The sequence below is a fragment of the Neovison vison genome, chromosome 1, assembly GCF_020171115.1.
Source record: "Neovison vison isolate M4711 chromosome 1, ASM_NN_V1, whole genome shotgun sequence".
Lineage (NCBI taxonomy): Eukaryota > Metazoa > Chordata > Mammalia > Carnivora > Mustelidae > Neogale > Neogale vison.
Window position 1 is genome coordinate 204,340,638 of NC_058091.1, and position 27,568 is coordinate 204,368,205.

Below are 27,568 nucleotides of genomic sequence, written 5' to 3' on the forward strand. Positions count from 1 at the left end.
TCTATTTGCCATTATTTCCCCAAGTCTAGAACAGTGACTGGGACACAATAGGTAATTAATAAATATTTAATGAATAAAACGTTAATTTAGGTTTTAAACAGTTGATATTTTCTTATGATTTTGCTTGCTTATTGCTCTTGGTGGTGTTTGGTTCAAAAATTTTCCTAGTAGCAAAGGTATCAAACGATACCAGGATCACATTTATGTTAAGTTAGTGATCCTTGAAAATGTGCATTGTATAATTTGTGTACAATTTGCAGTAGTTATTCTAATTAACTAGGTATGTGATATGCTCCTAGCTTTAATTATGGTAATATATAAATAAGGAAAAGTTTCAGAGGAAGACTACTGAATTAATTAGAAGGTTGCGGGCGCCTGGGGGACTCAGTCGTTAAGTGTCTGCCTTCAGTTCAGGTCATGATCTCAAGGTCTTGGGATTGAGCCCTGAGTCGGGCTCCCTGCTCAGTGGGAAGCCTCCTTCTCCCACTCCCCCTGCTTGTGTTCCCTCTCTCGCTGTGTCTCTCTCTGTCAAATAAATAAATAAAATCTTTAAAAAAAAAATTATTAGAGGTTGCAACGTACTTCTGAAGAGCTTTATCTGTTTTGTTATTCCCAAATTAGGAAAATGAGAATTAAAGGGAGGTTACAAAGCATAATTTTGGGAAAGAAAGAAAAGAAGCTCCTTTCATCCATTGTTAAATAAAATAAAAATTTTAAATTACCCCTTTATGGGAAGGTTTAGAAGGTAATTCTAGGAGTGGTGATTGATATATTTGGTTACTTCCTTTTTTACTCTTTGTTTTATGTCTAGGATTTTTCTTTTTCCCACATCAAAGCAATCACACTGCTTACAATTTTGTAGCCTGCTCTTTTAAGTTGGAAAATAAACTTTTCCTGTTAGAAAGACTAATTACTTTTAAAAAGTAGCTAAGTAATATTTCAATAAGTATACATGATAGAATTTGACCAATCTCTAATTGCTAACAATTGTTTCTAATTTTTTACCATTATAAGTATTGCTATAACTGTTTTTGTCCATAAAACATTTTAAGAGCAATGTAACTGAAGTGATTTTGTCCACAACATTTATTTAAATGGTATTTCTTTTTTTTTTTTTTTAAAGATTTTATTTATTTATTTGACAGACAGAGATCACAAGCAGACAGAGAGGCAGGCAGAGAGAGGGAGAGGAGGAAGCAGGCTCCCCGCAGAGCAGAGAGCCCGATGCAGGACTCGATCCCAGGACCCTGAGATCATGACCTGAGCCGAAGGCAGCGGCTCAACCCACTGAGAGGGCGATCTGGCTGCGACATCTGTCACCCCATTGATCGCCAGGGTTGATTCGGCTGATCTGGCTGGCTAGGCGGGTGTCCCCTTCCTCCCTCTCAGGGAGGAAGCTGCGCGCTCGGTCAAAGAGGACGACCATCCCCGATAGAGGAGAGGACCGTTCTTCGGTCAAGGGTATACGAGTAGCTGCGCTCCCCTGCTAGAACCTCTAAATGGTATTTCTTAGGGAAAGGAGGTGTTCAACGCAAAAAGAAGGTTCCACTTTATAGGCATTTGTGTCCAGTTAAGAAAATAATATATGTTTGGGCAAAATTACAAAGGCCATATAAGCACATAATAATCATATTTATTAAAGAAAAGAAAAAGTAGTAGAAAGTTCTCAGAAGGGAAGTTTATCAGGAAAAGATTTTGCAAAGAGTATAGAACTGGCCTTTGAAACAGTGATAGGTGTTAATGGTTTAAAGTGTTCCAGGTCAGTGTGGGTGTTGAAGAAGGACTTTTTGCTGGTGTTCCTAAGTATTTGATAACAGTTCTCACTCAGGAAACTGCAACTCAAAACAAAGCCCTAATAAGCAACTAGCACTTTTATCAAAGTTATCAAAGATTGGACTTCTGATTCCCTTGCAAGAGTACTTAATTTCTTGCTAATCTCCATTGTGCACATATTTTATTCCCTTTCATAATTTTCTCCTTTCTTTGAATCTCTTAAGACTCATCTACTTTAAGGAATGAAAATAGGTAAATCCCTCAACTTCAATATATGTAAACAATACAAAACATTATAATTATTCTGTGGGATAAAAAAGACTGGGAGGTGCTGCCTTTAAACATATATGGTATGCATTTTAATCTTTAAAAAATGTTCCTTGTAACAGATTTTTCACCTTGTAACAGAAATTGGAATATTAAAGGATATTAACCAAGGGTTATTTATCAACTTATCAAATACCTAATAAGGAACACAGAACTCCATGATCTATTAAAAATGATAAGCAGATAACGAATACTGACTGTGATTTCCTTTCATGGTTTTACTCTGGCAGGAATAGATTCCATCCTGATAATAATTCCAGTCTTACTGTCACATAGAAGGAGATGCTTTGTGAACCTCAATGAGGCTGCCAGGTTTAGGACGGATGTAAGAACCAAAGTGTCAGAAATGAAAGAGTAAGACTTCACAGAATGTGTTGTCACTGACAGACTGATAGCCAGTTTCCTTCTTCACCTTTTCTTCCTCAAGGATAGCAGCTGCTTCCCACAGATACACAAACAGAACGACTCTAATCCTCTCTACCACACTTAGCATCTGCAGATGCCCTGGGGCATGTCTATTTACAACGTTGTCCCTATACAGCAGAGGTAGAACCCTCAGGGAAGTTCTGGATTGATTCTCAGCAGGTCTGTTTCACAAACGATTTCCCAGCCCCAATCCCACCTCCAGCTGTTTTCAATGTTAGTACTTAAAATTCTTCTATCTTGTCCGCCACATTATTCATCTCCCCCCCAAAAGAGAATTCAAAGTAAAAACAATTCATAACTCAGTCTCTAGCCCCCTTTTTAAATACAAAGCAATTGCCCTGTGCATGCTGCTTCTGGATGGCTAAGACGTGATTCCAAGGGTCTTCCAACCTTTTATAGAGCGGACGTCAGGCTCTCCAGGTACTTTGACAAGGAGGGTGAAACAACATCCATAGCCACCCCTGCCTGCTCAAACTTCTTAACCTCTTGTCAAGCGTCCTAGTTTAGCTCCCCAATTCCAGCTTTATGACAAAACTAGACAGTGGCAAAAAGAGATCTTATAAATGAAATTGTAGATACAGTCACGTCTTAAGCAAGGGCCCCCAAGTTGTGAGACTAATTTCTGGGTTAAAGGTGTTCTGTATGTCCACTTCAACCCTGCCTCCAGTACTGTGATTTATAGCCAAATAAGAAGGCACAGAGTGGAAGGGTACAAATCTTGGGGAAACAACAACACAAATTTAAGAGGTGTGTGTGTGTGTGTGTGTGTGTGTGAGAGAGAGAGAGAGAGAGAACATCCGCTAAAAAAGTGAAACTCCCATGCGTATGTGTGTATGTGCATATATATATACTTTATAAATAAAAGGAAACCACCCATATTGGAAGGTATTTTAAAATAAGCAGAATTCTCTCTCTGGTTACTCTGGTCTTGGTAGATGTTCTTCTGGTTTCCACTGGTATATATGAACGGTGAAGAAACGTCTCAGGATCAAATTCCACTGCCATAAGGGGAGGGCTGCAGGACGCACTAAAGCAGGTGAAGGAGACGACAGAGGAACAGAGAGGTCTGTGGAGATCCGGAAAGTCTCCAAGGACGGTCAGCCTGGAAAAGGAAAAGGTAAAAAGGGAGTGGCTCCGCTGAAGAAACCACTGTCGTCCCAGCACGAGCACGGCCTGTGGTTTTTCTCCCTTACTAAATCCTCTGGGGTCGGCTCCCAGCCGGTTCATCAACCTGCACTTCCATCACCTCCCAGGGCTAGAACGCGCTCGGGCCCGAACCACACAACCAACCTCCGGATCCTCACTGGCGCGGCAATCGCGCGCCACCCGCCCACCTACCTGAGCTGCGCCTGCGCCTCCCTCGCGCGCTCTCAAGGTCAACACCGCCCCCAGCTTCTAACCTAGCACCCACGGAAGTGGCATTAGAGGACGTTCTGCGTATCCTCACCTCTGCGTGGCGTGGGGTCGCCAGCGTTCAAGAGAGGGGAGGGACTTCCTGTCCCGCGCGGGCAGAACTTCCGTCAGAGCCGGAAAACTCTCTCCCTCGCGTTGTTTAAGAGGCTTCTGGCTGCAGGTTGGGGAGGGAAGGTCCAGGACGGGCCCGGGGACTCCAGGGCGTCCGGCCCACGACCTGTCCTTGGCGCCATGGTGAGTCTTTCTGTGAAGGCTGGAGTAACATTGGGAAGCTAGGGGCCAGCAGGTTAGCCCTGTGAAGGTAACCAGTCGGATGCCTAGCTGAAGATGGAGCGGGCGAGAGCAATGGGATGAACCGCGGGGCAGGAACTCCCTACCTGTCCCGGAGTTCCTGGGTCCCTGAGAAAGAGGCATCTGCCCTGCCCAACCGTGAAATCTGCCCGGGAGTGTGGAGTACGTAGCCAGAATGTTCGTGGCCCTTTCACTGTGTACGGCGTGTGGCGCCAGGTGGTCTCAGAGTTGACCTTGCTGGGTTGATCATCTCCGCCCCTCCCTTTTTCTTAGCAGCCTGGTAGTAGCCAAGAACTTAAGATCTTAGAAATCCCTTTAGCATTTCCGGGTGCACACAACGGATCCTTTTGTAGAAGATCCACACTTGTCACTAAGAGAAAAGGAAAGTAAGCTTATCTTTCATACTCAGCCCATTTGAAATTGGGAAGGGTGTCAAATGAAAAATTCAGACTTAGTAAGGAGAGATTTTATTGGAAAGGAATATCGCAGGGGCTTGGGGAACTAGGAAGAATGCCCTAACCGTAAGAGAGCAAGAGTCTCGAAGATTTGGCAAAAAGGTTTTTCTTCTTATTAGGGAGGAGTAAAGCAATCCTAGAAAGAACCTAGTGTGGGGAAGTGAGATGAAAGGGAAGTACCATTTAACAGTAGATCAGATTGTTTTACCCTCAGGCCAGAGAAGTTTTTGCTGCTTCAGATTGAGGGTGGGCCAAAGCTCAGGAACCTTGGGAAAGAGGATCTTAACCAGAATTTGAGTAACAAATATTTTGTTCCAGTTAATCTATGGGGACATGTCATTCATCCAGTCATTTATGAAGCAAAAAAATGGGAATTTGCGGGCTTTGTCTCTGACTTTGTCATAGGTAAACAAGTGGGGCATTTTTGAGTCTTACCTAAGTCCTGTGGGGACCAGTGTTTCTTTGCATTAAGCCCTTCCCAGAACACAAAAGGGCATGGGGGTGTGGGGGTGGGTATTAACCTTTGGTGTTTTCCAAGATCCCAGGCCTCTGGTTAAGTTCAACACTGTTAATTATTTGCCTATATAAAATATTTCAAATTTTCATCCAGAGGGTATTCTGTCTTGGAATCTAGCCTCAGTGTACCATGCTTTTTCAGGACCAAATGTTGACATTATTCAGCTTATTGTGTTGGATGTTGGACTTTTGAATAACTTTTATTTATTATTTATTTATTTGACAGACAGAGATCACAAGTAGGCAGAGAGGCAGGCAGAGAGAGAGAGGGGAGGAAGCAGGCTCCCCGCCAAACAGAGAGCCCGATGTGGGGCTCTATCCCAGAACCCTGGGATCATGACCTGAGCCGAAGGCAGAGGCTTTAACCCACTGAGCCAGTGAAAGAGATGCCTGGGTGGCTCAGTTGGTTAAGCCACTGCCTTCAAATCAGGTCATGATCCCGGAGTCCTGGGATCGCAAGTCCCATATCAGGCTTCCCCTGCTTTTCGGGGAACCTGCTTCTCCCTCTGCCTCTACCTCTCCTTCTGCTTGTGCTCTCTCTCTCTCTAATAAAGAAATAAAAATAGGGCTCCTGGGTGGCTAGTGGGTTAAGCCCCTGCATTCGGCTCAGGTCATGATCTCACAGCCCTGGGATTGAGCCCTGCATCAGGCTCTCTGCTCAGCAGGGAGCCTGCTTCCCCTCTCTCTCTGCCTGCCTCTCTGTCTACTCTCTCTGTGTGTCAAATAAATAAACTCTTTAAATAAATAAATAATTTTTTTTAAAAAAGGTGAAAGAAAAGAACTTCAAAATAATGTGGTTTCTGGTGTGCTCTCCCAGCCTACGTAACCTATGAATCTTGGGCACTGTGTATGTCTTTAACCTCAGTGAATAACTAATGCTTTGTATTCATAAAGACAGAGATACAGAATAGTAGAATGAGAAGGAGGGAAAGAAAACAATTAGCCTAACCACCTCCACCCCCTGCAACCTTCCCTAATTTTACATAAGGAAGAATCTGAGGTGTAGAAATAAGCATTGGTTTATCTAAGGTAACAATAGTTTGGCATAGTCTGGACTGAAACTCAGATCTCCACTTCCTAAATTGAAGCTCAATTTTTGACTTCTTGGTCTGAAAAGTTAAAAAGTATAATAAAAATCTTTAAGATAGTCAGAAAGAAGCTTAGTGTGAATTTGTTCCAATATTCTGTAATACTAGAAGAACCCATCTCCTGCCATCTCAAAATTGTAATTTTGTTTTAGGTTAAGGTAAACTCATGCTCTTTCTCAAAATGTCACTTAAGAAAATGTCATCTGGAGAATGTCACCAGCTACCAGCCCAGTAGTTGACTCTGTTCTGGTATTGCTCACATTTCTGTATTAACTCCACTTTAGTGTTCCCAGTCATGAAATTGATGATATCTGTTTAGCAAGTTTGGTCAGTGCTTGGAATACCTCAAAGAAAAGTGTTTAACCATTAAATGAAGTGAGGGGTTGAATTTATTTTGAATACAGCTTGGTTAAATTAAGAACCTTTGCAGTGCTTGGGCCTAATGATATGCAAAGCATGTAGTACTTGAACTCAGAAGATCCAGATTCTACCCTTTCTTAGTTACATGAATTTGACAGAATCACTCAACTTGGTAAGAGTTCCAGTTTCCTCCTGGATAAGAGCAATGGGGATTAAAACACCTACTGACTCTCACATTTCTGATTCTCTGACTTCAGGACATTTTTCAGAATAGGTATATGTTTCTGATTAAATAAAATGTAGCCTGATTTTCACAGTTTTCTTTATCCTTTTGATTTTTCTTTAAGATTTTATTTATTTGACAGAGAGAAAGCACAAGCAGTGGGAGCCTTAGGCAGAAGGAGAGGTAGAAGTAGGCTCCCTGGTGAGCAAGGAGCCTGATGTGGGGCTCCATCCCAGGACCCTGGGATTGTGACCTGAGCGGAAGGCAGATGCCTATAGGACTGAGCCACCAGGATCCACCTCCCCCTCCCCCTCCGGCTTTTGATTTTTCAAGTTTCTTTTGTTTTGTCTTTTCTTTACTTTCTTTTTTTTAAAAATACATTATGTAGGAATCTTTGGGATCTTTGTAGATATGTTTGGGCATGTATTTCAGTACTGTCTTAAATACTACTCCAGAATGGAGAGTGAAGGCTTGGGACATCTTGATTTTACTTATTTATTTTCTTTTTAAAGATTTTATTTATTTATTTGACAGAGAGAGAGACAGTGAGAGAGGGAACACAAGCAGGGGGAGCAGGAGAGGGAGAAGCAGGCTTCCTGCAGAGCAGGGAGCCTGATGCAGGGCTGGATCCCAAAACTCTGGATCATGACCTGAGCCAAAGGCAGAAGCTTAACGACTGAGCCATCCAGGCCCATACTTATTTATTTTAAGAGATTTTATTTATTTATTTATTTGAGAGAGAGAGAGAGAGAGAGAGAGAGAGAGAGTGTGTGCCTTTGGCTTAGGTCATGATCTCGAGGTCCTGGGATTGAACCTCAAGTTGGGCTCCCTGCTCAGCCGGGATTTTGTTTCTGCTTCTCCTTCTGCCCCTTCCTCTGCTGTATGTGTATTTGTATGCTCTTTCTCTCTCAGATAAATGAAATCTCTAAAAAGTAAAATAAAATCTGTGGGCAGAGTTATTCATAGTGCTCCTTTATTAGTCTTTTTAATGTCCACAGGGTCTGTAGTGATGACACCTTTCATTTCTGATACTAGTAATTTGTGTCCTTTCCATTTTCTCATTTAGCCTGGATAGAGGCTTATTGATTTTATTGATCTTCTCAGAGAACCAGTTTTTGGTTTTGGTTTCATCGATTTTTCTGTATTGATTTTTTTCTAATTTTATTGATTTCTGCTCTATTTATTATTTCTTTTCTTTCTGCTTGCTTTGGATTTAATCTGTTGTTGGTTTTTTTTTTTTTTTTTTTTTTTTGGTTTCCCAAGGTGGAACTTGGTGTTCGATTTTAGATCGTCTTTCCTAACATTTGCATTCAGTGCTATAAATTTCCATTTAAGCGCTGGTTATGCTGCATCTCATAAATTTTGATCAGTTGTGTTTTCATGTAATTAAAAATATTTTGAAGTTGTCTTGAGTTTTCCTTTTTGAACCTTGTGTTATTTTAAAATGTGTTATTTAGTCTTGACATGTTTGGGGATTTTCCAGTTACTTTCTGTTGCTGATTTCGAGTTTAATTGCATTGTGATCTGAGGGCAGATGTTGTATGATTTCTGTTATTTTAAATTTGTTAAGGTGTGTTTTATGACCAGAATGTCATTTTGCTTGGTGAATGGACATGTGTATATTGAGGGATAAATTCTCAGGATTTTTATCAGTTAGCGGTATGGTGGCAGAGATGTGTGTTTCTTCTCAGTTCTCTGACTTTTCCTGTGACTTTTCTCCACTGCTTCTATCCTAAAGAAGCTTAGCTCAAATAATAGAGACTGTTCAGGGCGCCTGGGTGGCTCTGTTGGGTAAATGTTGGCTCTTGATTTTTGCTCAGGTCATGATCTCAGTGGTTGTGAGATCTAACCCACATAAATCTTAAGAACTAAGGCTCTCCCTCTTCCTTCCACTAGCCCTTTCTCACTTTCATTTCAAAAAAGAAAAAAGAAAGAAAGAAAGAAAGAAAAAAAAGAATAATAAATAAATAAAGTAGACCCTATTCTTTTGGTTAGCATTTGGTGGATTCAAGATTAATTTTTAAATACTAGCTTATACTCTGGACTATGGTCTGCTTTTTAAGTAATTTAGTTCTTTTGTTTGGCCTGGAGTAAAAGCATGAAGGAAGTTTAGTTGATTTTAGAAAATAAGATATTTGAAAGTATTCATTTCTAAGAGTGATTTTTTTTTTTTAATCTTCTTAATATTGTGCTGTGGTTTTGCCCATGTTTAGTAAATCAAGCATGAACACAACTTGTTGCCAAGAAGCTTTGAAGAAATAAACTTGTCTGTAAATTGTCTTTCTACTCTTTATGTATCACCACCTGCCCTTGAGTTAGGGGGGAAAAAATCTTTGAAGTTCTGGTAAAAGGAACATTCTCTTGGTTTTGATTGGAATGATAATACTTTTTGTTCACCCAACATTTAAAAGTCATGCTTTTGTCTCAAAAGTATTATTCAATCATTCATTATTTATTAAGCATTGTCTGTATGTCAGCTATATCTATAGTCTTGGCAACAGGGATATAACTGTTTATTAAACAGAGACAATCCTGCCTTTGTGGAGCTTATGCCTTACTGGGAGATTTTGATGATAATCAAATGAGACATAATATGTGTTGGTGGTGGTAAATGCAACAATGCAACAAAGATAGATAAAGTAGGGTAAGGGATAGAAAATGATTAGGGTGGTTATTTTAGATAGGGCATTCAGGGAAAGCCTTAACGAAGAGGTGACATTGGAACAAATATGAGAGTCGTATATGCCTGGTATCTGTGAGTACATATTTATGAACTGTGCCCTAAAAAAATCCTGTAATACTGGCCACAAAGCTTGTATTGTCTATAGCTGTGTAATTCTTTCTTTCTTTCTTTTCTTTTTTTAAGATTTTATTTATTTGAGAGAGAAAGAGAGAGAGCATGAGAAGAGGGAGGGTCAGAGGGAGAAGCAGACTCCCTGCCAAGCCGGGAGCCTGATGCGGGACTCAATCCAGGAACTCCAGGATCATGACCTGAGCCGAAGGCAGTTGCTTAACCAACTGAGCCACCCAGGCACCCTGTAATTCTTTCAGTAAAGTTAAACATTAATCATTTTTCCAAAGAATGAACAGGAGAGTATTTTTTTTTTAAAGGCTCTGGTAGTAGGTGATATTTAATAGATTGATTTATGCCACCTATTTTTTTTTTTTTTAAATTATTTTAAAGAGATCGAGAGAGAGTAGGGCAGGGAGGGGCAGAGGAAGAGAGAGATTCTCAAGCTGACTCCAGGCTGAGGGTGAAGGTTGACTCAGGCTGGATCATCATGAAGAAATCAAGAGTTGGGTGCTTAACCACCTGAGCCACCCAGGTTGCCCCTGTGCCACCTGTGTTTAGTCTTTTAAGCTAACTGTAGTTCTTGAGAGAATACGACTGATTCACTCAAAATACCCTGATTTTGTATTCAGGTCTTTCAGTTATATAAAACAGACTTAGTAATTCCATTGTTAAGGTAGATAAAATATCTTTTGTGTTTGGCCCATAAAGAAAAGATTTAGAATAACCTGAAATCATTTCAGCTTTTGATACTTTGATATGGAGACTCAGGATCTTAATGTCCTATGATAAAGTTTTATTTATTTTTAAAAAATCTTTACGTAATATGAAAAACCTATCTGCTCATACACATGTATTTTTTTTTTTTACAATTTTTTAAAAAAAATTTATTCATCTGACAGAGAGCACAAGCAGGGGTGAGGGTCAGAGGGAGAGGGAGAAGCAGACTCTGCACGGAGCAGGGAGTCTGATGCAGGCCTTGATTGTAGGACCCTGGGATTGCGACCCAAAATTAGAGGCACACACTTTACCAACTGAGCCACCCAGGTGCCCCCATGCATACATATTTTTAAAAATGACTAGAGAAAGTACAATAAATCTATGGCATGGAAAGTGTGCTTGAATTAGAGCTAGATGACCTTGGTATGTATGACTTAAGTTCTGTGATTGTGAATATGTGAAACTGAATGTTGTTGATGTAGATTTAGTTGAATGAAGGGAAGATAGGAGGGTATATTCAGTTTGGAGTTAAGAGTTTCACAAAGGATTGATTGGATTAAGTCTTTTTAAGGGTAAATAGAAGTTAGGTGGATAAATTGAATTTTACTTTTCTTCAGTAACAGTAATAGTGACATTTACTTAGGTGTTAGTATTTATCTACTCTACTTATATTAACTTATTTAAATCTTCATGAAGTATTTAATCTTGGATTTCTTTAACCTCTACTTGTTTACCTACTTTTTTTTTTAAACCTCTATTCTACAGGTTTAGAAATGGAGGCATAGCAGGATTGGAGTAACACTTCCAAAATCATCCAGCTAGTGGTGGTGGAATTTGACTTTAACCCAGGTGGTTTGGCCATGATACTGTTGTGCCAATCTTTTTGTTTATATTTAATAGGTTTTAACTTAGGAGAGGATTAATTTCTGAAACATTTTCCTATAGAAATAATATGCTCTTATATTTCTAGAAAATCTTTCCCAACCTAGTTGATAACTAATACTACATCTCATATAGTATTAGAGAAATTGTTGCTGACCTGCATGGCACTAATGTTTAGCCTGACTCAAGTGCCAAACATGACTGACACTGCTGTAGTCATAATCAAGATTCAGTCATTCACATTCCCTCCACCTTAACTGCATCCAGTTAAAGCACTTCCTCTCATACTGTATTAGTTTCCATTGTGCTTAGGGATGAACTTCTAGTAACACTGATCAGGTGAGGAGTATTTCGAGAATTGGGGATGAATTGGAGTTTCTTACATTGTAAGTATTTAGTGTGTCACACTTGTTGCAAGCCTGTCTCACAGTTAGCCCATTTCTTTTTCAGAGGGCTCCTTTTCCTTTCATTTGGACTGCCTGTTTGCAACTAGAACTTAGTATTTTCCCTGAGTTGTGAAAAAGAATGTATTGTAGATTACCTTACTTTCCCTCCCATATATTCAGCACACATGATAAAGGTTTTTACTGCTAGGAGAGTTTTAAAAGTCACCTTTTTGTGTTACTTGCAGCTGACCATAAACTGTTTATCATAAAGATCTTTTAGGGAAAAAAGTAGAGGTGATATTGATGAGTCTCTGCAATAAATTCTTTGAAGTAGAGAGGTTTGGATTGTGAAGAAAAAATGAGATGGAAAATATTAAGGGACCTTGGAGAGAGGAAAGGGAGACTTTCTCCACCAGAACTTACTTACGAAGAAGGAACTTGAACAAGCTGTTGTGCTCTGTATTATAAATATTTGATTATAGACTGCCATTAATTAATGTCACAAGTAAGGCACTGTAAGACTATGCAAGGCTATGGCTGCTTTACTTTTTTAAATAAACGTAACACTTTTTATCTCTGTACTAAGTAGTAGAAGCCTTTTGAAATACTAATCTGATTGCTTATTTTTTTATGTAGTTATCTATGTCTGCCCTTTACATAGAACTTAGCTGAGTTTTGTTATCTTTTACCTCTTGATTGCCACTGTTTCCCAAATACAATGATGTACTTAGAAAAGCAATGCCACACTTTCCTGACTTTTTTTCCTAAAAGAAAATGTCACATTGGAGGATTCTGCTCCATCATAATTCCTCTAAGTTGAATGTTTATTAAATATTTTTATCATTTCAGAAGATTTTGGTCATTTTTATGATCAGTATAAATGACTGACTAAAAATGTTTCTTTATGGTTTAGGTATTCAGGTATGAGTGTTTATGACTAGAATCATTTGTTTCTGAATACAGTCTTGCTCAAAAAGGAAGCCATGACTTTTTTTCCTGAAAAGTTTTGCTTTTATTAATAGTTAAAAATACATTTTAATTCATGTTTAACTGTCTCTTTCCTCCCTTCCCCTATTAGATTAATTAACATAAGGACAAAGAAGCCTCACTGTATCATTTATTACTAGACAGCTTGGTTGGTTGGGTAGGTCAGATGCTAATAGAATTCAAATTAGTTGCAAACTAAACGTGTTTTTTTTTTTAAGATTTTATTTATTTATTTGACAGACAGAGTAAGAGCACAAGTAGCCAGAGTGGCAGGGAGAGGAAGAAGCAGGCTCCGTGCAGAGCAGAGAGCCTGATGGGGGGCTCGATCCCAGGACCCTGGGATCATGACCTGAGCCGAAGGCAGTTAACGACTAAGCCACCCAGGTACCCCCTAAATGTGTTCTCTAATCAGGAGGGACAGATAAGAGAACTTGGGTAACATTCATTATAATGCTAAATTTTAACAGTAACTGAAACATTAGTTCTTTAAGACTAACACTATTTTCTAACTTGATTTTAACTATTATTTGAGTGCTTATTCTTGGTTTTGATAGAGAGCTTCTCAATTGTAGCAGAAGTATTTAAGGTCATCCTAGCTCTTGATAAAAGAAAATTACAGATCATGAAGAGAGTGAATCATTTAATAAGAGAGAATTGGCCAAGTATCTGAGATAAACTTTAAAAAAAATTCAAATTAAAACAATAGGACTGTTGGTATTCACAGATCTCTGTGAGAAATTCCTATGCACCACCATTGAGGGGAGAATGCTGGGCAGTGGGCTGGGTATACTCTTTCATATCAACTTGTAGCCCTGATTTACTTTCACTTCTATAAATGTTAGCTCATTTAATCCTTATGAAGAAGGGATAATTAGTCCTGTCAGCAGTAACTACACCTCACAGGCTTTGTAGGTGGTTTAGAAATGGTAAATTTGTGAATGCCAACAATCCATTATGTTTTTAATTAAAATATTGCAGTCATCAACAATAAGATCTTTGAAGATTTTGGAGATCATTTGCCAACACTTGTCATTCTGTAGATAAGGAATGAGTCCCAGAGAATACTTGTCTAACTGCTGTTTGTGACAGAGAATTACTTTGATTCTAGTATGTTTAATTATTCAGTACATTAAAATATTTGCGATAAGTGCATGTTTCTGATAGTTACCATTAAATTTTCTTGGCTTTTGTATATGGCTTAAAATTTAGCACTAAGCTGAAATTTTTATTTAAATAATTTGATGAATATTTGTGTACTTGCCAAAGTTGTAATTTTTAGTTTGTTTAAAAGCAAGTATTTTGAAGGCGTACCTATTGCAGTAAATTGAGAAGATTATCTTGAAGAAAGAGATAAACCTGTTTCTCTGAGATGCAGTATATTGTCTGTTGATCTTAAAGTGAATAATTTTCTTCTTTATGCTAAAGTTCAGTGGTTGGCACATACTAGGAACTTTAATGTAGTGAAGGACAGTGGGCAAATTTATGCTTTTTTTTTTTTTTAAAGATTATTTATTTATTTTATTTGACAGAGATCACAAGTAGGCAGAGAGGCAGGCAGAGAGAGAGAGAGGAGGAAGCAGGCTCCCTGCTGAGCAGAGAGCCCGATGCGGGACTCCATACCAGGACCCTGAGATCGTGACGGGAGGCACCGAAGGCAGCGGCCCAACCCACTGAGCCACCCAGGCGCCCGGCAAATTTATGCTTTATCCTTTTATTTCATCAGCGTAACTCGAAAGCCTGTCATGTTAGGCACTCTCTGGGGAGTGGGTTTAGGACTTTAGAAATGAGATGAATACATTTTCAGTGGGGGAGAGACCCTCAAATTGTTGGTGATGGTTGAGCATGATAAAAGCTGCTCAGAGTTGTGCATATGTTTTTTTAACAAGGAAAGTTTTATAAATGCAGTGAATGTTGAAGAGGTGTTGGGAATTGGTCTGAAGTAGATGACTTCTAAATGTCAAATATAAATTTATTAATTTTGACTAAGAGCTTTGGATATAGATCTGTAGGGATATTTTCTCCAATGTCAAAAAATACAGTTAAGGAAAAGTATCAGGTTTAAAGATCCTTTTTTCCATTGAACCTTTTATTTGTTACTTATCAGTACTACAATGAATGAAACACGCACGTGTTAGAAAGAGGTGAAGTGGCTTGCTAACATCTTTAAAAATATTTCATTCTTCATCAGTGTTTAATTTTTGGCTAATATTACTTTATATGAGATACTGTATCATTCACTCAACCTACTGTAACAGGAAAATTCTCTTAAAATAAATAACGGTTAATTTCAGCACTAATATGTTGAAATGGTTAATGAGTTATAATTTATTAAAATGCCCTCTATTCTTGTGGAAAAAATAATTTATTTTTGTCCTGTTTGTTGTTGGTCTTCCACTTTGGCCTTATCAATTTATATCAGAACATGTCTTAAGTTTTATTTCTAAATTTAATCAAATTCCAAGGAACGGTATTATTTATTTATCTTTAAAGTTTTTATTTATTTGAAAGAGAGCATGGGAGGGGAGGTCAGAGGGAGAAGCAGACTCCCCATGGAGCTGGAAGGCTCATGCGGGACTTGATTTTGGGACTCGGGGATCATGACCTGAGCCGAAGGCAGTCGCCTAACCAGCTGAGCCATCCTGGCGTCCCTAAGGAATGCGTTAGAAGTCTAGAGCTGTTGTTTCTGAATATAGTTAGGTCAAATTGATGCATTCTCCTACCATGTATGTCTAATTAAGATATTTAGGACGTACCAAGGCATTTTATTAAGGGTTTTTGATTTTTGACCTTAAAGTACATTAAATTTCTTATTCTGAGTTGGAAAACAGCAAAAATTTCTGCTCATACTTTTTACTTTAAAGAATTAAAAAAACATATTTTGTGCTATGAAACGTGATGCTAGCACACCAAACAAATTCTGTAAGCAATTAAATGTGAAAACCTATGTGCTTGAATTCAGATCAGAGTTGTTGATAATTGTGTTTTACAGTTTTCTTTCTCTCATTTCACCTTCTCATTTATATAGTTTTTTTGGTAATAAAAACTATATTTTATATATTTTATATATATATTTTGAAATATATGAAATTGCTGTTTTGTAGCTCAAAACAATTAAGTATGATTTCACATAATTCAGTTAATAAATTTATATTAAATCAGTAGGTAACCTTATCCTAATTCTTTGCTGGTGCTAAATACCTTTTGTTATTTTCATTTTTTTTTTTAAAGATTTTATTTCTTTATTTGACAGAGAGACAGACATTTGAGAGGGAGTACAAGCAGGAAGAGAGGCAGAGGGAGAAGCAGACCTCCCGCAGAGCGGGAAGCCCCAGGCAGGGCTGTATCCCAATCACCACCTGAGCCGAATGAAGGCAGATGCCCAACAACTGAGCCACCCAGGCACCCTGTTATTTTCATTTTATTGATTTTGCAAAGTTTTCCTTTTTTTATATCCAGACCTGTTTACTGTCTATAAGGGCTGGAGCTATATTAGAAAACCAGATAAAGGCTGGAGTAGACCACGTGATGAACCCTGAGATTCTAGAAATGGCCTATGGGCAAGATTTTCCTTTCCTGTTCATGATTGTTTTATGCTGTTTTTAGCTGCATTGGCATTATATGGAAGGATTTCCCATCTTGATTAAATCTAGACAGTCCTCAGTCCTATCAAAGACCCTATTAGGAGTAATATTTAAAAAACCAGCTTGGGTCTGTCAGTCATCAACATGTATAAGTTTATCAGACCTTTGTTCCCTGAGTTTCTAGATCTCCGGTCACATTTTCAAGATCCTGACCTTGGTGTGGTTATTCTTCAAGGTCTCTCAAACTTTGTGCACTCAGTTTTTAAACTTAATACAACTCTGTATCTATTTGTGTTTCTCTTTAGTAGAACAAGGTCTCAAAGTTTTTTCAGCTTACACCTTTGGTCTCATCTTTTTCTGATTCTTACGTGATTAAATTCCCACACACTTCTTTCTAGAATATTCACCAACCCCCAACATTTGTTCCTTCCCTTTTGCCTTAAGCATGTATATTTTCCCCATTATGAAGATATATTTTTGTATGTTAGTTATTCTCATATCCATTAGATTTTCCTCTTCTCAGTTTCTTCAGAAAATAATTATGTTCATTTTTTCCATTTTATCTCTACATAATCACTTAAGTTTTAGCCTTACTTACTGATAATACTGTCTTTGCAGAGATAATTATTAATCTTATGTCTAATTCCCTTTTTTCTCTAAAAATCTTTATTTTTTGGTTTTGCTTTTGCATTTTTTTTTTTCCCTTTTTAGTAAGGTCAGTGTATAACGTGGACCTTAAACTCACAACAGTGTGTGCAGGAGTTGCATACTCACTGAGCTTACTGACTGAGCCAGCCAGGCACCCCTGGTTTTGCTCTTGTTTTTTAAGCTGTTTTAAGGCTCTTACAGTGTTGGGACTATTTCAAAGGACTTCTAATTTACCTCTTTCCTTCCAGTTACTTTTAACTTTTCACTTTAATTTTAGACCATAGTGGCATTTGGCTTTCTAAAATATATTTGACTTGGTTCATTCTAGCCTTGAGATCATGGACTTACTTCTAAATACCTGCAGAAAAGTCCATTGTGTTCAATCCATATCAAAGTCTACAGCATATGGAATTGCTCATTATTTGGGATCATGCCATTTACTTTCTTTGTATAGGTGGGTATATCTGAACTTTTTTTTTTTTTTTTAAACTTCTCTGTGAGAGTGGGATACATCTTTAACCTTGTAAGACTAGTTCATATGTCACCTCTGTGAACCAGTCTTTCCCAGCGCTCCCATTTAGATTTAATCACTGCTTTTCTTGGAGTGCTCCCATAACACAGGCATTGACCTCTACCATACCTTTATCACACATAATTTGTAGGTAGCAGTTAGGAGTGGCTAACACTTTAAGAGTTTGATAAAATTATGAAAGATACGATGAAAGTGTTGTTTATTCACCTTGAACTTCGATATGGATTGGTTCCAAGACCTAAGATAGATCAGACTGTAGCTAAAGCAGTGCTATTTACATACCAAAAGATAGACTAACTTTTAGATAGGTTTTTGTTTAAGGAAAGAGTGAGTAAATCGGAATGCAGCTTTATCAATTGAAAATCTAGAAGTTTCGATGGCCAGAATTGAATGTATTTATCCAGAACTATTAAGGGTTGAGATTATTTCACATTCTAGCTATTCTGTATATTTAAAGTTTAACACTGCCTGACTGAGCTATCCCTCAGTGCTACCCTTTGGTCTAAATCATTCATTACTCACCTTGAGGAGCCTGGCAGCTCAGTTGGCTGAGTGTCCAACTCTTGATTCCAGCTTGGGTCATGATATCGGGGTCATGGGATCAAGGCTGGGGTTTTTGTGTTCAGTGCACTCTGCTTGGGATTCTTTCTCCCTTTCTGCTGCCCCCCACTATGCCCTTCCCCTACTTAACGCTCATGGGTTTGCTCTCTAAGTAAATAAATGAAGTCTTTAAATAAAAAATAAAAATAAATTATTACTCACTAAGCAGCCTGCTTATAATTTGACTTCCAAAGGATCATTAAAACAGTGATCCAGTGGAACGCTTAATGAACTTGAACTTCTGATTTCCTTATAGTTTGTTTCACTGTAAATTAGTTGATAAAATTGTTACAACTTGATTATTGTTAGTCAGTTTCATATAGATTATACCAGCAAAGCATGTATTTCTTTGTTTTTGAAGCTGAGGACCTAGCCAGGTTGCTGTCCTTGGGAGACCTACTTAAGACTTGTTAGTCCACTTGAGTTTCCTTCAGTCTACAGTTTTCCTGCCCAGTGGGTGTAGGAGTCTGTCAGTCACTCTGACTAAAACATCCTGAAATAATCTTTGAGATATTCCTCATTTTTATTCTACCGTTGTTTTCCTTCATGTTCAGTCACACTCGAAGTTAATCTGATTGGTTTTCTTTTGACATACTTTCATCTTTTTTTTTCCCTAGTTTCAGCTGCTTCTGCCTTAATCTTAGGTTTTCTCTTTAATTGATGAATGTATTGCTATATCTCTTTTTTTCTTATGTTATTTGCATTATTTCATCCTCATACCTCTGCTTAAAAGTGTTCCAAGGTGATCTTTTTAAACATCTCAGCTAAATATGCTCCCTTGATTATAAAGACTCAGCACTGTAAAATTTTGTTTTCATCATATTGCTCACAGTTCTTTGCCATATGATACTCAAGTTTGCTTCGGTTGAGCTAGGATTTTCACTGTCTCACGGTTACCCTGTGTTCCTATTTGTCATTTAACCTGGAATTCCCTTTCTTTTATTCTTCATCTCTGATTTCCATTTTCCTGTTAGGTTTCATCTGTTCGAAACTTTCATATTCAGTTTTTTCAATTTTTATTACTTTTGTTCATAGTACTATGCACTTTTATTCTGTAATATTTTCTTGACATAATTTTTGTTATCTAGTATGATTATCTTGGATTTTAAGTTCTGTTAAGACTGATTCTTCTGTAGTGATCCCTTTCATTCAGTCATTCAACAAATATCAAATGCCCTGTTACATGCCTTGAACTATTCTAAGTGTCATTTTGCTAAGTATTTGGGATATAATAGTGAAACAAAAAATTGCTCGGCCAAGTTGCTGATAACAGCCAGCAGGATATTGGACGTATGTTAGGCAGACAGCCTGTACTTGTAAATTAAATTTTTGTTTGCTTTTATTATATATAGATATAAATAATTTCTATAGTAATATGAGTTGGACTTACATGATTTTTAGCATTGAGTGAGACCCTAACTCATTTGTCACATGATATATAGCTCTTAGCACAGAAGTAAAAGACACTATACCCATAGTACTGCTACTACCTTTAGTACAGCTCTTCCTTTCCTGATCTTAGCTGTCTTAGTGCTGCTGGCTTATCCCTCATCCATTCTTGACATGCTATTCAGAGCGATTTTTCTTAAATAACGATCTGATGATACTACTTTTAGTGGGTTTTCTATAGCCTTCAGATTAAATTCTTTTGTTTTGATGGCTCACCAGACTGAGTTCATTGGGCTTTGACTTGGGCTTTACCTTCCAAAATGTCCTTTCACAGCTTTTTTTCCCCCTTAATTTCTCTCTCTCTCTCTCTTTCTCATTTTGCTGTGTTCTCAGAATCTTGTGCCTATCATTTTGTATCATAATGATGCATTTACTTTCCTGGTTCCCTGGCTGCTTATTGGTGGCAGGAACTGTGTTATTTCTCCCTATTGTGTGTGAGTGATCTAATGATCATCAAATTCGTTGCTCATCAAATGTTAATCAAATGCACTGAATTGATTTAGTGGAAAAAGCATTAGGTTGGAAATTAAGGGTCTGGGTTTTGGACAAGTCTATAACTTCGATCTTAGTTGTTTGAACCCTGATTTCCTCATTTGTAAATTGTTCAGTGATGGTTTGTTTAAGTGCTCAAAATGTGAATTCTATGTTTTGTGTAAATCTAGGTTGAAATAAAACTAATACCTTTAAATTATTTGAATGTCCTTAAGTCTATCTCAAAATGTTTAGCTATCACTAAAATGTAAACAGTCAAGAGACCAAAATTTATAGGAAGGTCATTAGATAATGTGGGGCACTCCAGTCGATTGGCAGTGCCACCAAATTTGGGGTGTTCAGATTGGTTAGGGGCCAGCAGCACAGGCTCTAAAAGAATTCACCTAAGGCAGAGCAGTGGTCAGGACAGCAGAGCAGAGACTGTCTGCAACTAGGCTGTGGTGAGGGGCAGCATTTATTGGGTAAACTAAGGAAGTATGAGGGCATGGAATTTTCTGCTCTTTTGGTAATCTTGGGAACTGTGGTTGGTTGTAATTGGTCAGTTAAGCGTTGCAGTTATTTTGAGATGGGTGCTTAATGGGCTTGTTCACATTCAGCTCCATGGTCCGAAATGATTGTTCTTCTAGAGACTTAAAGGCAAATAACTGTCTTGCTCTTCATGGCCTCAAGTTAATTGATATGGAAAGGTTGAAACCTAAGTTGCCCTAATGTTTCACCTTTCTTGGGTGCTTAAGAGCTATTTCCTAGGGGCACCTGGGTGTCTCAGTGGGTTAAAGCCTCTGCCTTCGGCTCAGGTCACAATGAGCCCTGCATCGGGCTCTCTGCTCAGCAAGGAGCCTGCTTCCTCCTCTCTCTGCCTGCCTCTCTACCTTCTTGTGATCTCTGTCAAATAAATAAATAAGATGTTAAAAAAAAAAAAAGAAATATTTCCTAAGTGACTTTTCCCAGTTCTAGTTATCAAGATAATCAGGGCCTAGGGGCAGTGAATTTAGACTGAAACCATCTCTTTGGTCAAGTTATTATTTTGGTACATTAATAAAAGCATTAAGGCTACTTGAATCACTGATCCATATGGCTGTGTTTGAGTCTTCAGCCATGATGGACTTTGTAACCTCACTACATCTCTGCAGTTTTAACAGTTTTCTGTTCTGGAATATATGGTTGTTTATGGTCAGATTTATTTCATCATTCTCACTAATTAAAAATGAGAAATATTTGGGGCACCTGGGTGGCTCAGTTGGTTAAGTGGCTATCTTTAGCTCAGGTCATGATCCCAGGGTCCTGGGAGCAGTACAGGGAGGGAAAGGAAGAAGCAGGCTACCCACTGAGCAGGATGCCCAATGTGGGCTCTATCCCAGGACTCTGGGATCATGACCTGAGCTGAAGACAGACACTTCACTGACTGAGCCACCCAGGCACCCGATAACCGCTGTAATTTAAAGGTTCATTATATCTGGTCTGGGTCATTGTAAAAACCTAGTTGATACTCCTAATTTTAATCAAACCAGTTTGCTGATTTTTGTTTTTTACCTTCATGTGATTTACATCTTCCATACTGTGTCTATCAGTGGTATCATGCTTGGTGATTGGGAATAAGAGGATAGAGTTGAACAAAATCTCTTTTCTTCCCCAGTTCATCACATTCCGTCATATATATATTTACCATATTGGTCTTTCTGAAATGCTATTTAATGCCTGTAAAATTTATTAGATATGACTAAGATATGATTTCTGCTATTAAGGAGCTTACACTCTAATAAACTGGTGTATATGTTGGTGAGAGATTATACAAAATGACCTTGAAGGTTCTGTGATACTATCACTTATTGCTTTAAAGACTAGACTGAGATTCACTTTGTCCACAAAACTTTCCTGACTAAAAACTTATTTTCTGCTTTTACGTATATAATCTCAAATAGACCAACCTTCTGACATACTCGTTAATATATTTCTTGGCCTTGTTCTGCCTGAGAGAGTTCTTTGTAATGGCATTCATTGTATGGAGATTGCAGAACTTCTATCACAAACTACACAGAAAATAGGATAGTAAATTCAAGTGATAGGAAATGTGAAAGTAGAAAGGTAAAAATGTAACCTTTGATGTTAGGTGAATATAAAAGTGGTCTGAACTTTAACCCAATTGGCAGAATTTAAGGCAGTAAAATATCCACAGTAAAAACCAGGGTTGAGGCAGGTTTCAAAAGCATTTTAAAAGCAGTCCTGTTTAAGAGCCATTTTTACTTTTTTTTTTTTTTTGGAGAACTATCTGTTCTTGTTTTTTCCTCATTTTTTAATTAGGCATTTGGTCTTTTAGTACAGTAGTTACCCGCCATCCCCCTCCCCCAGCCTACCATCCTGGGTTTTCCTTTCCATGGTTTCAGTTACCTGCTGTCAACCGTGGTCTGGAAGCAGATGGTTCTCCTTCTGACATACCAACAGAAGGTCCGTAGTAACCTAATTCTGTGTCACAATGCCTGGGACATTCATCTCATTTCATCTAATCACGTAGGATAACTATAGAATAACAAGATATCTTCTGACAGAAAACACATTCATTTAACTTATATTACAGTATGTCATTTTAATTGTTCTTTTTTGTTATTAACAATTCTTAATCTCTTATTGAACCTAATTTATAAATTAAACTTTATTGTAGGTATGTATGTATAGAAAAAAAACACTGTGTGTGAGAAAATGTTCAACATCATTCAGCATGAGGGAAATACAAATCAAAACCACAATGAGATACCACCTTGCGCCAGTCACAATAGCTAAAATTAACAAGTCAGGAAACAACAGACGTTGGTGAGGATGTGGAAGAAGGATTCCCCTTTTACACTGTTGGTGGGAATGTAAGCTGGTGCACACACTGTGGAAAACAGTATGGAGGTTCCTCAGAAAGTTGAAAATAGAGCTACCGTACGACCCAGCAATCACACTACTGGATATTTACCCCAAAGATAAAAATGTAGTGATCCGAAGGAGCATGTACACCCCAGTGTTTATAGCAGCGATGTCCACAGTAGCCAAACTATGGAAAGAGCCCAGATGTCCATCAACAGATGAATGGTTAAAGAAGATGTAACATATACGTACAATGGAATACTACTCAGCCTTCAAAAAAATCAGATCTTGCCATTTGCAATGACGTGGATGGAACTAGAGGGTATTATGCTAAGCGAAATACGTCAGCCAGAAAGACAATTACATGATCTCCCTCGTGGAATTTAAGAAAAAACAGCAGCATAGGGGAAGAGAGGAAAAATAAAGACAAAATTAGAGAGGGAGACAAACCATAAGAGACTTAATCATAGGAAACAAACTGAGGGTTGCTGGAGGGGAGGGTGGTGGACATTAAGGAGGACATGTGATGTGATGAGCACTGGGTGTTATATAAGACCGATGACTCACTAAACTAACTCTGAAACCAATACTACATTATATATTAATTAAGTTTAATTTTTTTTAAAAGAAAAAGCTTAAAGGAAAAAAAAAAACATTGTGTATATAGGATTTGATACTATCCAAGGTTTTAGATATTCAAAGGGGGTCTTGGAACATCTGCAGAATGGGGGGGTGGGTGAGTGGGTGTGGGAGGGGGGACTACTGTAGTTGATTCATGAGAACTCTATAATATAAGGAAGTAATCCCTTTGTGATGTGAGTTACAAATGCCTTTCCCAGTTAGTCATTTGACATGATACTGTTCTCTATTACAGAAATTTGATTTTTTTAATTAATAAAGCAGTTTTTGGCTCACAGCAAAATTAATAGAAAGTACAAGAGAGTTCCTGTATACCCTTTCCTTGTACATGTTTAACCACCCCCCCCATGAGTTCCCCCCATCACTGGTTCACTCCACAGTAGTACATTTATTACAGTGATGAACAGTCAGTCGAACAGTTTGTTATAATTAATGAAGTGTGATTTTTTTCAACTTACTTCTTGGTTTTTTTATTACTTAGGAAACTTGTCATTTTGTGATATTTATTCTCTCTCTTGAAATTTAAAAAGTTGTCTTATGGAATTAAAATAAAAACTTTAAAAGAGTTATCCTACAATAGTAGTAATAACAATGACATTAACAACAAAAAGTACTAATACATATTGAGTTTACTCTGTGTTAGGCATAATCCCTAACCACGTTAGGTAGGTTGAATTAGTAGCTTTATTTTATAGGAGACATAATAGAAGTACAAAATGTTTAAGTAACTTGTGAAAAGTCATGCAAGTAGTAGATAGCTGATTCTTTCCCAGGCAGCTTGGGTCTAGAATCTGTGTTCTTAAGCCTGTATACTGTACTGCTTCTTTTTAAACACTTTTATATTTTCTATGGACTTTTTTGGTATAATAGGTTTGAGGTAGGAATTCAACTTTATTTTTGGACTGCTTGGATAGAGGGAAAAGCTAGCAAAGAGGAGTATGAAGAATTGTTTGTCATGCTGTGAGTAAAGTAAGGCATGTTGTAGATGTTGTGGGATACTGCTGTGATTTAAAATAAGGAAAGGTAATTTTGCAAGATGAAGTGATCTTGATGGTAGATGTTTCAGTGGAATGGGCTGAAGCACAAGTCAAATAGGAACTGTGTGGGGGCATAAGAACACAGAAGTAGTGAAAACAAGTCTTTTGTCAAGTAGCTGTGAGTATGAAGGAAGAGGGCTATAGAATGGGGGAAAATTATTGTTTTATTGCAGAAAGATGAGAGAGACATACAGATGCTACAATGCTGGTAGGAAGGACTCAGATACAGAAGAGATTAAAGAAAATATATTAAGTAAACTATTCAGTAATTGAGGTTCCTGAAAATCAAGAGGATAGACTCTGAAGCACAGATGCAGGGATTTGTATAGAAGATGTTCCATTATTTCTGGAAGGTGCAGGAAAAGATGGGTGCAGATACAAGTGATGGTGAGCTTGTTGATAGCAAGTGAGAGTTCCCGTTTGATAGGGTTTCTTTTCTTTCTTTCTTTCTTTCTTTTTTTTAAAAATTGATTTATTTGAGAGTGGGGTGGGAGGATCAGAGGGGAAGAGAGAATCTTGGATAGACTCCCTGCTTAGCAGGGAGCCCCACCTGGGGCTCAGTCTCACAACCCTGAGATCTTGACCTGAGGTGAAATCAGGAGTCTGATGCTTCCCTTACTGAACCACCCATGTGCCCCGGTGATACATACTTTCTTTGTGAAGTTCAAGATACCCTCTACTGAGTGGAGAGTTAGAAGATTGAGGGAGGTGTAAGGAGGTGTAAGGAGTGGGCAGAAGGTTTTGAGTTAGTTAGTTGAGAACAGGCAGAGATTAATGAAAGTAAACTAAGGAGGATTTTGTACATTGTTGAAGGCCTATCCATTAGAAGTTGGTGATGACATCATGAGTGAATTTTTTTTTTTCCTAGTGACTTTCAGGCTGATTCTGTCATCATATTTACTATAGTTAATGTTCTTTAATCATTTGCTTATTCATTTAATTGTCAGTACCAACTTAGAAGTAAAAGGTAGGGCATACTCCTTTTAAAGCTTGCCAAACTAGTGTTTTAAATGTGTTGAATAGAGTAAGTTTGGAGAAAGATGAAAACAGTCACTACTTTTCACTTCATTTTGATACCCTTAAATAATGGAGAAAAGTTTCTTGGAAATTAATTTTAAATGTGCATGCTAACTCATTTAACTTGTATTAACATAGATCTTATCCTTGGGTACTTTGTACAGGATTATGAGATTAGATGTCTTGAGTTTAAACATGTGGTCTTGAATGTTTAAATGCCAGAATAATATGTATTTTATTAGTAAACTCATGTTTTTTTAAGGTATAATTTTCAGAATATATAGAAAGGTTTCCACCCCTGTCGTCAAATTTAAATTCATTCTTTGTTAAACTTGTTTTGTTTGTTTGTTTTATACAGGGTGTGATAGGTATACAGCTGGTCGTTACCATGGTGATGGCCAGTGTCATGCAGAAGATTATACCTCACTATTCTCTTGCCCGATGGCTACTCTGTAATGGCAGGTAAGGCAAAGATAGGCTGATTGTGTCACTTTCAAATCTCAGGCTGATTGACTTCCCAGAAGTAAGTTCAATTAAGTATGAATTCCCATTTTTTTAAAAACATGACAAAAGGAACGTTATGAGAATAATTTAGCTTCCTTCTTTTTCTTACTTGAGATATTGATACTTTATTTTTTTAGTATAGAGGTAATTGGATCATGGTGAAGAATTCACTCCTCCCTCCTGTCCACTTTTGTCCATGGCCAATGAAAATACCAAATAACTTTTCTGTAGTTTACCTTCTTAAAACATTGGCTAGCAGGAGGATGAGACTATAAATTGAAGTGTTTAAGTATTTTCACTGTTGCTGGAAAAAATGACCGAGAGTATGTGTTCTACTATTGGTGACTCAGTTGAGACTTTATTATAAGAATTAGGGATTCTTTGTTCTGCTGCAAAGAATTTTAAACTTGAACTTGACAAGGAGAGAGCAAAGTTACTTTTTATGGTTTTAATTGTGTCTACTGCACTATAAGCTTACTACTATTCCCAGTCCCTCCACAAAGGAGCTAAGTTTCCTTGCTGATATTTGTACAATAAAATAATAAAATTGAAAGTAAAGATGTTGAATTTAGGGACTATGACATAAATGCAGGAAAACTGCATATAGAACTACTTGTCAAAATCCTATGCAATTATGAAAGGGAAGTTACAGATTCGGTACCATGTCTATAGCTTTATTCTAATTATTCATCCCAGTAAATAACCAAATTCTGTTTACTAATTTGTAGGTCCATTTTCTTTTGTTTAGACCTTTCGGACTTAGAAAACAATGGAGAGCTATTATTCTCCTAATGATTTCATATACTGCAAGACAAATAATAAACCTTTATTATTAGTTCAAGGCCATGCTATCCACAAAGCTTAAATTTCCATTAAAATTTGTTTTCTAATTTAGTATTCTTTATGCTTCATACTTTTTTCATATTGTTTAAATATAGAAAAATATTATTTGGACTGCTTAAATTTTTTTTGACCACTAATACACACACACACACACAGAATAAGAAAAAACAGCTGCTTAAAAACATGTTTTATTAGCAAAGTAAATAATGACTCAAGTTTCAGTGAAGGTGAAAGCCTCTATCAAGAGTTATAATTATAAGAGAAAAATCCGTCACCTACAACTAGTTTTTAACTGTGTACTCCTATGCCCTATATGTAGTTTTGTTTACTTTTTTGCTGATTAAATCATGAAAAGATAAGTATCAGCCAGGCAAATTATCATTCATTCTAAATAAATGGAATCTGAATTAATGAACTAGGTAAAAAATGTGTTAAGGTAATAACTTGTTTTCTACTGAGAATTTCATGTCTATGATGAGTCTCCAGTGAGACTTCCATATCTCTTACTGGCTCTAAAGATCTGGGCAGACTTGTTTTAATTTCCATTTTCTTACATTATCTGCTTTCCATTTGTTTATAAAACTTAAATTCACCAGTAAAAACTAAAACGTCAGAGATTGAAAACTGAATTCTTTTCTTTGATAATATTGGAATTACATATTATAATTAAGATCTTTACTTTTTTGATAAGACTGTTTAGTAAATATATATACTACTAATTTGAGGGGGGATTCGGCCCTAAAT

General features: G+C 37.5%; 1 protein-coding gene and 1 long non-coding RNA gene across 2 annotated transcripts in view; one reads left to right on the plus strand and one right to left on the minus strand.

Annotated features, from left to right (window-relative positions):
• Positions 1-3,354: 3,354 nt before the first annotated feature.
• LOC122917730 lies at positions 3,355-3,967 on the minus strand. The gene is made up of 2 exons (XR_006386449.1): positions 3,865-3,967; positions 3,355-3,628 (listed from the first exon to the last, which is right to left on the minus strand). It is a non-coding gene; the product is annotated as an uncharacterized LOC122917730 (long non-coding RNA).
• A 41-nt stretch (positions 3,968-4,008) lies between these two features.
• TMEM161B (transmembrane protein 161B) overlaps positions 4,009-27,568 on the plus strand; it is a 68,291-nt gene continuing 44,731 nt past the window's right edge. The window contains exons 1-2 of the mRNA XM_044265945.1: positions 4,009-4,173; positions 25,836-25,939. Coding sequence (XP_044121880.1) covers positions 4,171-4,173; positions 25,836-25,939 — 107 coding nt within the window. The 5' untranslated portion in view covers positions 4,009-4,170. The remainder of the gene's footprint in view (positions 4,174-25,835; positions 25,940-27,568) is intronic.